We start from the raw sequence: 14,106 nt of genomic DNA on the forward strand, positions 1-14,106 counted from the left end.
GGCCTCGACAGGTATCTAATCCCTGATTATTGGATTTCTAGTCCAATGCTCTGTCAACTGAGTTACTGCTCTCCTCTTTCTTAAATTAAAAATGATATGTTTGATGTAAGGATTACTGAAAACAGGTTATTGCATGGTCCGTATTGACATCGAGGAGGGTGGAGCTGCAGTCTTATAGAACACAAGAGCATAAACAAAATGTATTGGATTATATGTTTAATGTTAGTATATTGAAGTGTCAATTACATGGACAAATATATATCAATAACTAATTTCACAACATGCATATTGTATGACTAAACACACTAAATTTAAATTCAGTAGTCGTATCTAACTATTCACCCTGGTCAGATGTATACGATACTAAGACACAAAGAAATCCCACAATCGATCTCATGCTGTATGCAGTGCCTTCTCCAACTTTAGAATTGTGTGAATATATTTATTTGTGCACACGTTTACGTTCCTATATGCAGTAAATCAATGTTTTTAAAAACTGCCAAAAAACAATTTTGTTTTTCTTGTAAGTTAATACTGAATTATAAGCCTTTTCATTTTCCTTTCTTAATGCTACAACATGATTTTCTTGCCTTAAGAAACATCATGACTTTCCTATCTAATGAAACGGCATGACGTAGCAGCGTTATGATACAACATAACTTGCACGCCTTATGACACAGCATGACTGCATAGCTTTCCTGCCTTATCAAACAGAATGACTTTCTTGCCTTATCAAACATAATGACTTTCCTGCCTTATCGAACAGAATGACTTTCCTGCCTTATCAGACAGAATGACTTTCCTGCCTTATCAAACAGAATGACTTTTCTGCCTTATCAAACAAAATGAGTTTCCTGCCTTATCAAATATCATAACTTTCTGCCTTATGATACAGCATGACTTTCCTGCCTTATCAAACAGAATGATTTTCCTGCCTTATCAAACAGAATGACTTTCCTGTCTTATCAAATAGCATAACGTTCCTGCTTTATGATACAGCATGAGGTTCCTGCCTTATGAAATAGGATAACGTTCCTGCTTTATGATACAGCATGACTTTCCTGCCTTATGAAACAGGATAACGTTCCTGCCTTATGATACATCGTGACTTTCCTGCGTTACGAAATAGCATAACTTTCCTGTTTTATGTTACTGTATGGTGTTCCTGCCTTATCATACAGTATGACTTTTGGTGAAGAAAAAAATGACCGTGGTGGCCTTATATGTAATATGCTAAACAGACTTAGGTTAATAAATAATGCTTTCGCAAATGGAACGTGCATCCTTTATTTAAAATATGATAAATAAGGTTTCCACAAGAATTATCATATGGGTTCGTTGTTTAGTTCACAAGGTAGTAACATCAGCATTTACTCTTTCATTGGAGGGGACGAGATTGTCCATACCATAATGAAATCTACAACTTGCTAAAGAGTGCAAACAGACAAATACTATAAGGCAAATGGTTGTTCTAGACCTTAATTTGACTCGCACATAGCTTCTTAGATATGTCATTCGGACCAGTCGGTGTAGATAAGTAATAAATGAATCTAATAACGTGTGTGTGTGTGTGTGTGTGTGTGTGTGTGTGTGTGTGACATTGATTTTTAACGTAGCTTTAACAATTCTTCAGTCACATCGCTACGATGTCTGCAGTGTGGCAGTTTATAGTGTTGTCTAGCACTGAGACATCATGCCGCTGACATGTAACATGATGTCCCACCCAGTCACATTATCCTGACACCAGGCCGACCAGTGCTAACACTAACCTCTTTATGTTGAGCGCCTAGCGAGGCAGCTGTTAGTACCATTTTTGTAAGTCCCTGGTCAAATAAAATAACGAATGAATTAAACAACCAACCATTATTCAACAATTGTTTAATTAATCAATATGCTAATGATATCCTGAATGAATGAGTTATATTAATAATTAGTTAATTCATTTTATTTTAATTTCCAGTAATAAAGAGGCAACCTAGATTAGCAAAGAGTATGGATAATGAATCAAAGATGACTGGCATTTTTGTTTAATCGATGTTATCAAAGATATATTGGGGGAATATATGTTAAAATTGAATATATCAAATGCTGAGTTAATGCTTGCTGTTAAAACTTTATGAGTAAAGTTGGTGTTATAGGAAATATGACTTCTTTACTGTTTGATTGGAACTTAGACATTTCATCATTTAACTGCAAAACTTGGTCATTAATGCAGACAATATGCATGATATAAAACCAATAACCACTGCCTTAATTAGACTATACCTTGCAAAGGAAAAATTATATAAACCTGACTACTGGAAAAGACAATAAATAACATTTTAGATCTGTAAAAACAAAACAATATTTCACTTTTATCATCGCCAAATTTATAACTAGAACAAACAACTTTGAAAAATTGTCACGCAGATTCTAACAAAACAGTTAGATTGTAAGAACTTTAAGTTTGAAAACAACAAAGAGAAATAATGAGAAATATTTTGTCAACAACATATACAAACTGGAGATGGGGTGGGGTGCTAAATTGTTGTAAAAATTAAATATTCATTTAGGGTTATGCACATACAGTCATATTGTCCACAGGATTCGTTAATATTTCAACTGCATTCAAGGAAAAAAAAAACACATTAAACTGAATAAAAAATGTAAAACAATGAGACTATGCATACTCAGATAATCTTATGGTGTTTGCAGTTTTATCTATGTTGTGGCTTAGAAGCAATACTTTGAATACCACGTGGGAGCATGAATCGCTGCAAACAGTGTGACTGATGCTAGTTAAAATCACTACTTTTGGTCTTTATGTGATTCTAAATGCATTGGTTGAGATCTGATTCCTTCATGCTACATACTTCACACTACTACTCATACAATTCGAATATTTCAATCTAGATTTCAGTATCAAGTTTACTGCATGCTACAACAACCATCTACACATTTTATCATCTGAATAATCCTCAGATTTGTAACTGTTCACAGTACGATCTATACTAGATTATAAGTTGAATCAATTGCAAACAGAAAATATTCTGATCAGCCGTCGCATAATGCACATGCAGATTAGGGTCTATGCTGAGATCATTTTCTTTTTCTTTTTGAGGGATGGTGGTCTTTATTCTAATTTAATAGAAGCCATATATCTTAATTGAAGTAACTATGTTATTGCTAATTAATATTACAGAATATCATTACATATTTAAAGTTATTCCAAGTGATTTTATAATGATTTCACACAGAGATCATGCTATGGTTTGCTTTGAGGAACTGTACTTCATTCTTTTGAATCCACGTTTTGAGTTCTAATGAGGTATTCTATAATAAAACAAAAGCAATCAAGAGGCCCCCCATATATACCAAACATGATGATATCCTTGTAAATAATGCTTTTTGTCAGCAGTAATTTAACTGAGACTATGAACATACAAATTTACCTGACCTGTAGATGTAAACACAATGAACTGTCTTTGAAAAAAATATGTCGTCCTGATTGTTTAAAGAATCCTTGACTAAAAGACTTCATTCCAAATGAGTTAAGCTGGCTTACAGTGTGTGTGTATGTGTGTATGTAAATAATGTATGTGTACTTTATTTAAATATTACATTACTTTATTTGATAACTTTTTGGCAATACATAATACATTTATGTGAGCAGTAACCAAACCTGACATTGTTAAAGAAATTAACTAATTTACTAAAGTAGTCAAACGTTCATGACAAATATTGGAGCTAGAAGCTTACTCACAGTCAACAGTAGTGTAATGTCGTTTAGTGTTATATTGCATAGTTATATAATAATGACATTTAGTGACTGGTTAATTTCATTAACATGTAGTAAAAGAATTAGTAAAAAGTGTTCAGTATTAACAGTTAACAAAACTCTTTTGAAAGTTTTATATGTGTTCAATAGGTACACCAAGGCTTGTTTGAAAATAAAGGATTTTTGCTGCAAATCTAATGCGGTTGGTACACCAATAACTCCCACAATGCATCACTCTACTGGAAGCGGATCTGGGTCAGCGCCACACTTCCGTCAATCCTTAGGGTGTCAATACTAGACAGCTGCTTGATTCGGTGATGAAACTCCAGGAGATGCTGGTTATTCACAGCAACCTACATAGATAATTTTAACTCAGTACCGGTTTCATGTTGTTTTTCTATCAGTTGAATTAATTATCATATGATGTATTTTAAAGAAATACCTAACCGCAAACAAACAAGAGAATATATTGACATTTAAAATCATATTGTTTGAAAAATGAATGAAACTGACACCGGTTACTGCTATTATTTTTTTAAACTTATACAAACTGAAAATTCTAAAGTCGTTTATTAGTCACGTCAAATTGAAAATAACAAAGGTCCTGATCTCCCGTAGCATAATGCACCTGCAGATCAGGGACTATAATGTTTGTTCTACTGACTATTCCTAATAAACTGTACAGGCTCCGATCGATGGTGCATTATACAATAGCAGATCTGGGTCTGGGAAGTTTGCAGCTGCACTCTTGTTATACATGAGTGTAGATGGTATTCACACATCAGTGACTGAGCATAAATTTTCTGTATTATATTTTCTACGTACTGAAAATATGCATATAGGAAAGTCCAATGAAGCTATTCATAGACTGAGTATGTCCAAGAGTTTGCTAAGGGTTTCTAGAGGAGTATATTGATCTATCTATTATGGCAAGTTTGCCTATGCTCACTAAAAGATGCAGGGGATACCTCAGTGGTGGCGACGTACACCTCTTTGTCGAATACCACAGGAGGAATCTTTAACTTAAATAGGGTGTGACTCTCCTTGTACACGGAACCACTGTTCAATTTTGGCGTAATGTTTAGTATCATACCCGTCAACGACGCTAATGAATTATTCTGGAACAGTCTCTTGCTCCGCAGAAATTTCAATCGGGAACCATTGGTACTAGAGGTCAGTGTGCTAACATCGATGCCAAGCAAGATACAGAGTGTTTGGTCTTTAAATTCGTACACTGGAGAAGGGATCCTATTGTTTCTCCTGAACCTTATTATGTAATGTGGTCTTATATATGTGCATTGGAGGAAGAGTTACTATTGTTCCCCTTGAGGGCTTCTTGTATATTTGATCCTTGAACTGTTAGATTGGGGAAAGAATCCAATAGTTTCCCTTGAAGGCTTATTGTGCATTGGGTCTTCAAATTCATGCATTTGGGAGGGGATACTATTGCTTGTCTTATTCGGTTCGTTGGGTCAATAAATTCATAGATCAGAGAAGAGATCCTATTGTTTCCCTTCAAAGCCTATTATACATTGGGTTCTTATATTGGTGGATTGGGGAAGGGATCTTATTCTTTCCATTGAAGGTGAATTGTGCATTGAGTCCTTAAATGAATTGAATTGAAAGCACCCAAATATTTTCATTTAAGACGCACTATGCATTGGGACCATCAATTCGTGGATCGGAAAATGGGTCATATTTTTCCCCTGAAGACTTATTGTGTATTGGGTTCTTAAACTCTTTGACTGGGGAAGGGGATTATGTTATTACCCTTGAAGGTTTATTGTACACTAGAACCTTAACTCGAAGTTTGGGGAAGGGGATTATGTTATTAATTTGAAGACTTATTGTACACTAGATCCTTAAGTCATAGATTGGGGACGGGAATTATGGTATTACCATTGAAGGCTTATTGTAAACTGGATCCTTAACTCGAAGTTTGGGGAAGGGTGATTCTATAATTTCCATTGAATGCTCATTGTCTGTTGGGTCATTAAGGTTATGGTTTCTTGCAACCAGAATAAACGCAAATCGGCACCCCGTGAAAAATAGTGAATTTGTGGTATCTGGTACAAAGAAACTTCTCAGGGTTTTAATAGTTTTCAGCTGAATACATCAAACTCAAAAACGTAAACAAATCCAATGCAAACAATTACAATTGTAAAATATTGCTGAAACTGAAATTATTTATTTCTTCTATTTCTGCTATAGAGACTAACAGCTCTGGGCCCATAATATGGGTTATATTGGATACATTGCTTATGAGATAACGGACAAACTAATATTTAACAACAATTACAAATAAAATGTAAATTATTTTTTTTATATTAATGCAATTTAGAGAACTATTGCTTAGTTACTCTACATTTATTTACCACAAAACTCACATTTGAACACTGCTTACTTGATAGAGCTCTGGAGGTCAGATTAAACTTAGAGCAATCGCTATGGTAGCCATCGTTAATCACATAATTACCAGTATGAAAACTTCTCATGTTATCCACTTTTACATATACTGTAATCCAGGAGCTGAATCCAAAGGTTACTAACACATAATGTGTCTTACATTCATGACTCAGAATACAACACATTGGCATAATATATCGAAAGTGTTTTGAAATTTGAGTAAACAATTCCATGTTTAATAGGAAGGCATGCATATGACTTCCTGACCCAATTCCAGAACCGAAAAGGAAGAAACTAAAATATAATACCGCTATGTATACCACCAAACATAGAAAGCAGAACAGCTCAAACAGACGGACTAGGGGATTGATGAAGGTTGGATGAAACGTAGGGTATCAAAATGTGTATGTGTTTAGCATGTAGCCAACGCCCGCATAGTTAATGTCAAATATATCGATATCCAACCAAAAGCAGAGTCAACATTTTACTGTGGATTGCAATAGATAGAACCTTATATATGTAGATGCTTGGTGTGTTTAAACACAGAGTAAAACGTTCTTTTTTCTATTTTGTCTCCAAAGTGGTACGGTTTAATAATGATAAATTAGCACCAATGCATTGGACTTCTTGCCATCTGTTTCATTCTGAATCAAATAGTTAGCACGACCTCTAACCTTGACATTCTAATATGTGCCCAGTTTTTATTGCAGTCTGGAATTGGATGGTGCTACACAAAATCTGACCAAAACATTCAGCAAGGTCATATATAGGGTTGGCTACTTTTTAGAATAAAATGCCAACCAGGTAGTTCAGATATATTATCGTTGCCGCTTTTGACAAGAGCGTAAAGCATCTGAAGGTCCAGAATACCGACTTTATGAACAAACTGATGAAGTCGAGGCAGACGTCTCATTAGCTATTGGCTTTCATTAATCTAATTTATGGATGATAAGGAAATAAAAACATTTATAGTCCGAAAAATGTGATAATGTGCAGTAATGACTATCAAGTTATTGATATTATCATTGGATTTTGTGGATTAATTGAATGAAACAATACTATTCATTAACAACGAATTAGCAGGAAAAAAGGGTCTTATACATTCAGTGTGTTTTAGTACCTTATACTGGTGGTCTTCAATCAATATTATCATATCAAATGGTGCATTTGGAATGAAAGGGAAGTGCGACACATCTCTTTCCTCTCTTCCCCAGTTACCATGCTCACGGTGATTCCGAACTAAGACGTTTCTATCTGAATTGAAACTAAAGCGTGCATCAACCACCAGCCCAATGTGTCCTGGCTCATAGTTCATTCCATTTTGAAGATAAATAGAAAATCTGTGAATGAAATATTTCCATACATTATAAACTTGAAATATAAAAGCAAATTTCACAATCACGTCACCTTAAATAGCAAGGTGTGTGCGAGAGAGAGAGAGAGAGAGAGAGAGAGAGAGAGAGAGCATAAGAACAATGTTGTAATATGATAAATCATTTTCAACTATTACTAACTGTAAATTTGTTCTTATTAAACAGTCTACATACTACGGGTTAATATATGCGAGCATCAAACATTCCTTTGTATAAACCTACTGAAAGTATATTTCTCATGAAGCTAACGCCAAAGAAGCCAATAATTTAGAAGCAAGATCATTACAAAGATAACTTAAGTAGATCTAACATTGAAAGTAAAGCTAAAATTCACGCAAAACACATACATAATAAATCTGAAAATAAAACACAATTTTGCATCATATTACTATATTGTTTTCTTCTGAAAAACAATACATATATTTCGGTAGATGGGACAATTTGCCCCTCTGGCTGTTGTTGCTGTTGTGTATATGCATCCACTTCGTCTTCAGAATACCCCACTTAAATGGGTGCTTGCAGACTATTTTGAAATAATTATTATTAAAACTTTACTAAAAGTGTCTATCAATTAAAAAGTATAAGGAAAGTAATGTTACGTTTATAAATCATAGACCTAAACTTATATTTCTTTTCTCCTACAACAACGCTAAAAACAAAAAATAACCCACAATAAAAATTTTATCAACAATTAAAAACAAATTCGAAGAATGATCACTGTGAATACTGTGTAGTTTTCTCTGCAAGTAAAATAGCATATCCATTCCCACCAAGGAAACTAATATGCGTAAACACCTGGCATTACACTGTAAAAAATAAATATGGCATCTTCATTCCCACAAAAGAACTCACAAGAGTAAACAGCTGGTATTACACTGTACCACTGTACCAAGTAAAATAGCGTCTCCATTCCCACCAAGACAGACCGCTCCGCTGGCCTAGTGGTAAGGGCGTCCGCAGTGGTTGCGAGTAATCGCGGGTTTGATCCCCAAGAATTATTAAAAAAATATGGTACTAACAGCTGCCCCGCTTGGCGCTAAGCATTAAGAGGTTAGTGTTAGGACTGGTCGGCCTGGTGCCAGGATAATGTGACTGGGTGGGACGTCATGCTACGTCTCGGCGGCATGATGCCCCAGTGCTAGACATCACTACAAACTGCCACAATGCAGATATCGTAGTGATATGACTTAAAAATTGTTAAAGCTACATTACAAATCCAAATACCACACAAATACACACCTTACCAAAGCACTCCACGTGAGTAAATAGCTGGCATTACACTATACAAAGTAAATTAACATCTCCATTCCCACCAAACCACTCACATCATTACACTGTAATATGTAAAATAGCACCTCCATTTCCAGCAAAGCACTCACATAAGTTAACACCTGACATTATGCTGTGCTTAATATATAAATCCGAATTATCACCATTAAATGAAACAAAGAAGGAAGTTTTAAAATGCCACGCAGCATATGTGCAAGTAAGTGCAACTAACTGAAAATAAGTATGTTAATTAGCAGTGTCAATTGCCCTAAGAGTTGACCTTAAGGAATAAATATGGGATATAACATGGGCTCTTTAGAAAAGATGAATTAATCGTTGTGTGAGTTCAGTACAGAAATACATGTAGCTTAATACCGATCCGAACTGTTGTCAAGATAAATTCACTCAAGTTTTAGATATTGTTACTCAAATATTGCCAGTCAATGGGAACTGTCGCCTATTTGTTTTCCTTTTCATGGCGTTAGTGCCATTTTTATCACAATTCCGTTTCTCGAGAAACAAAAATATATTTTGCTGACTAGTTTTTGAAACTGTTGTTGCTGTACAGATCACGTGCATTTATCTAGTTGCTATTATTAATTATGGCATATCGATAATTTCAGTGTTCAAATCAGAATCTGAGAAACCTTTGATTCCTTTTATGACAGTACCACAGAAAAGGGCATCGTTTATTTGCCAACCAATCGCAGGTACCTATTTACGTACCCGTTAGAACACGGTTTATTTAAATTACTTCCGAACAGCCTTCGGAGGGGCAGTCCTTTCGCCAGTACATTTATAAAGATAAGGATTACCTGTTAATTAGAAAAAAAACAACGTCTTTTTTTTACCTGTTTACTTGCATAAAGCCAACAGCTATTCTGCAGATTAGCCCTCGCTGACCAAAATATGAAAAGGGGGAGCGTCCTGGGTATATATGAAGCGCGTCACGGGGACGGGTTACAGGGAGAAATGGTGAGTTCTTAGAGAATTTCACTCTGTGTGACGTGTGTGTGTGTGTGTGTGTGTGTGTGTGTGTGTGCAGAAATTACTGTATCTGTAACGTACATTATAATCAGGCCGGCAAAATATGGTAGAGCGAACTAAATACAACTAGGCAGCAAGAAGCATGCATCACATATACATACATAGCTACAGAAGCATACGAATAGTATATAGGTTGTCAGTGTAAAATAACTGGTCCTATATTATTATTCATAAAAAAGAACATAGACATAGTTTTGCTGCTGGAACATATAATCTGGAAGCTATACACACTCATGTACATGAGATAAAAAAAAAATGCACAACTTTTCATATATTCATAGGCACTAATCTGCCTTTAATATTACATTGAAGCCACTTACTGTACTCAGTCATGGTGCATTTTGTATTTTCTTCGTGCAGTGCAATTTATATATTAGCACTCTACTACTCCTTTCTATTTGTAGGAAATTCTCGTTGTCAACTTTCCAAATATTATTAAATCTAAGATTGCTGCAGTAAAACGCATTGTAAAGTCAGACCTCATTTATTTTAATAGAATTAGCTGTTTTTTCCTTACATTCAGTCCTAAGGATCCTAATCACGAAGCTAAGACAGGAATTTGGTGTGTGCTAGTTCTAGAGTTTCCTGCCTACTAGAGATTCTAGAGTTTACTGCCTTCAACTTGGAAATGGCATAGGGTACAGGTTGGGGAAACATAATGTTGGTTGAATATATGGCCATTTGATTACAGAGAGCAAGTGACAGCCATTAATCTGGAGTTATTTGCCACTGATGTCCGTAATGGGTGTAGATTTCCAAATTGATTTTCCGGGATACGAAGAAATCTAATAGAAGGCTTGTTTTCTCTTTCTGTTTCTCATTTTAACCACAACATATTCATGGTACTGGTGATCTGTCTTTTACAATCGTCATCTTTGGTCAGTGGTTCTTTTATCTTCATACCAGCAAATGATTATGGTAGTGTGTATTTGGAGAGCATTTTGCAGACATGTATAAAACAACTGTAGCTTGTTTCGTCATTAAGAGCCACCTGCCTGGATGCAATTTCATTTTCTAACATATCGTTCTGGAGCGTAATAAGTCCAAATAAGTTTAAGCTTATCATTTCAGTGTCAGCTGACATTGAGACCAGTCCAATCAAACTGTATACCTAAATTAGTGCATGTCTGTCTGGCAAACACTGGATCTGGCGCAAGACTTTATTTTTATATTTTACAAGAACAGCAACATCTTTAGCTTTTAATATCAATGCCTGAAAACCTTAGACAACATTTGGGTCTAGCAAGGATGATTTAGATTTAGTTGGAAAGGACTGAATTAATTCCATTTCTTTTATGCAGACCTGAACCTATAGTGCTTTGCAGCCTTTCTGTATGCATTCTTCTGTGTCCTGATAGATACCAAGATTGACTAGAGATTGAGAATTTTAATTGATGTCGTTATTGCAAAACAATTACTTCACTTTTAGTGGTGTTAGTGTTTAATCGGTCTTTGGAGCTAACGTGGTGTATTAGCGCTTGGCTGTCGTTCCAGCAAATGTTCACCACAAACGTCTTCTAATTTTAATGATGTTCTTAATTTTAAACAGCTGAATTCCAAATTGAAACATCACTCTTGTAAATGTCCACCTGTATCACTGATACTCTGAGCACAGCAAAGACTGGCCACGTGATCACTTTATTGGTTACACCTGGATGTTGCCCATTAAAAGCGTTTCACTGGTTTGCATCATTATGCATCATTATTGAAGGGCTATTTGTAGCATATGATTTTTATTTAAGTTATATTTTTCAATAAAAATACGTTTCTATTGGATGTCAATACTGTCACAAGCGGTTGGTACAACAACACTCTTTGTGGCAGTGTTATCCAATCTTTCAGGATCACATGACTAGTAATAACCTGTGTTCAAAATGTTGACGGTATTGGTCTAATTTCATTAAGACTTGTTTCAGTTTGGAATTACCAGCAAACGTACCATATCGTAATGCTGAAGTTGTATGAGAAATAAAGTATCATATATCAATAACTTCTGGTTTTGATGCTTTGTACTAACGAAGAAATTTGTCAAAATGTTTAAGGGGGAGAATGGACAAAATTTTTTCAAACACTTTCTTTGGAGTCTGAAAGGTACTTTAAAGTTGCTAAAATAATAATTCCTTAAAAAATACCGGGAGTCATACAACAAGAAGCAAAGGGAGTTTGATGCTGATAAACATAGAAAAGAAAAACCGAGAGTTTAACTTCCAGCAGGGATTACCAACAAACATTAAACTGTTTCCTTATAAACACCATATCTACCTACATGCACTCTAATTCAAAGCAGCTTCGTCGCTCACACTACATCAGTTTTACTTCAAAGTACTTTTATAAAAAAAAAATTTATTCTATGTACGTTTTCTTTAGTTTTTATACTGATCCGCTTACCCCATAATGTAGATTGATTATTAATTAAAATAACCCAAAAATGCATATTATATTCTGCCCCCTCCATTTCTAAATATAAACAAGTGCCAACGTTTGACTTAGTTAAATTCAATAAAGGAATAGTATTAACAAAGAGCAATTTATATCCATTAGAATGCCCAATTTTATGCATAAGGTCTCATAGGATAAATGAATTCAACACAAAACATTAAGCATGGCCTTACTGGTGACATACCAGCTTGGTATTTACAGTTCTACACAGTTCACATGTAAGATAGAAGATGACAACAGCACATCTTATGTTTAGTTTCCAGACTGTTCATGTTTTTATATTTTGTCTTGTGTGACCATAACAACAACTGACTTCTTTTAAGTACATGTACCTAACAGTGCATCCAGGGAAAGCAAGATACGTAAATCCAAAACTAAGGGACCCTGCCCATGTATTGCCACATACTTGGCACGTATATTCTTACAACATGATAACAAAAGTGTTTTAAAATTAGTCACGTGTTTTTAATCAATGTTTAGTGAACATCTAACATAAGGGACCAAATAAAAAGACATAAAACAGTTGTTCTTTAATAAAAAAGCATTAGCCTACAACGGATTCGTGCAAACAGACAAGAGATGCTTGTAATGTAAACATGGGCAAAGTTGCATATTTCTTTTTTTATATATTTAAGTATGCAATGCTAACTTCATACATATGACATCGAGGGCAATTATCCTGATAAGCTATCGTGATAAAAAATAGCTGGCGATATCCAGCTATGTTCAGGTCTGTGAAAAGAATGTATGAATATGACATTGGCTGCACTAAAGATAACAGCCTTGACTGGTCTGTCACATTTGTTTAGACAAGGGTGAGAGGCCACATTACATGTACATCTGTGCTAAATCCATTTACCTTGTTGGGTTGGAGCTTGGAACTCCACTTATGAAGATCATTTTGCCTGGGTAAATGCCACCTGGGATATTTTGCACAAAGGGTGTTGGCTGAAACATATTAAACAAAGTGTTGAATGATGTGAACCATATTGGTTTTTTAATTAAGACTTGATTTCATTCCGTATGCAAATAGGAAACAGACGTGGATACCACCTCATCGGAATATACCAGTCGCATTCTCACACAAGAGTAAGGTCTATTGTTGACACATCTTAGCTCCATCCCAGCATATATAGCTGGTTAGAACTTAGAAGTGACACCCTGATTATATCTAAAAGTGTATTTTATTGTGGGTTGACCCTGTCCTCCCATAAGTTATCTGTGTATGTTCATTGTATGAAAACAATAATGTTGATTTTGAATTTTGCAGGGTTAATTTCTTTTTTATCATCATATTTGTAAGTTTTTCTAAATCCCATGAAGTCAAAAGTGTATGTACTTTCCGACCTCAATAGGACTTTTTAGGGGTCCGAGTTCCATAAGTTTTGACTTCCGATTTAGGGTCGTACTATTGTCCCAGTGACATATTAATGTCATGGGCCAAATTCCTCCCCCTTGTTTTCTTTATATTGTTTTCTTATGTAGTTGACTTTGCCATAGTCATTTAACCCCTTTTATTCATGTATTTATTTTGTGCATATATGTACATACATATACACATGTATACATATATATATACATATATCCCCTTTTTTAATTATTATTTATTTATTATTTTTTTTAATTTTTTTTTTTTTGATTTTTTTTTTTTTTGTTTAAGTATGTTTCACGTATGTCTTTTTTTTTTTTTTGTATTGGCTTATCTATGTCAAATGGTTCCAGTCTTCCTCTTAGGTAAGTATATAAGAATAATAAAGTGTGTATATATGTTTGTGTGTTTGTGTATCTTGTGGGGGAGGGGGTGTATTGCGTCTT

At 34.9% G+C, this 14,106-nt stretch overlaps 1 protein-coding gene across 1 annotated transcript in view; it reads right to left on the bottom strand.

Moving 5' to 3' along the window:
* Positions 1-201: 201 nt before the first annotated feature.
* The window catches only part of LOC149805012 (galectin-9C-like), a 29,624-nt gene continuing 15,719 nt past the window's right edge, over positions 202-14,106 (bottom strand). Inside the window, exons 6-8 of the mRNA XM_089946487.1 lie at positions 13,151-13,239; positions 7,284-7,503; positions 202-4,110 (exon numbers count right to left, since the gene is read on the bottom strand). Coding sequence (XP_089802613.1) covers positions 3,994-4,110; positions 7,284-7,503; positions 13,151-13,239 — 426 coding nt within the window. The 3' untranslated portion in view covers positions 202-3,993. The remainder of the gene's footprint in view (positions 4,111-7,283; positions 7,504-13,150; positions 13,240-14,106) is intronic.

This window comes from Sinohyriopsis cumingii, chromosome 2 (genome assembly GCF_028554795.1).
Source record: "Sinohyriopsis cumingii isolate HCF-2022 chromosome 2, ASM2855479v2, whole genome shotgun sequence".
NCBI lineage: Eukaryota > Metazoa > Mollusca > Bivalvia > Unionida > Unionidae > Sinohyriopsis > Sinohyriopsis cumingii.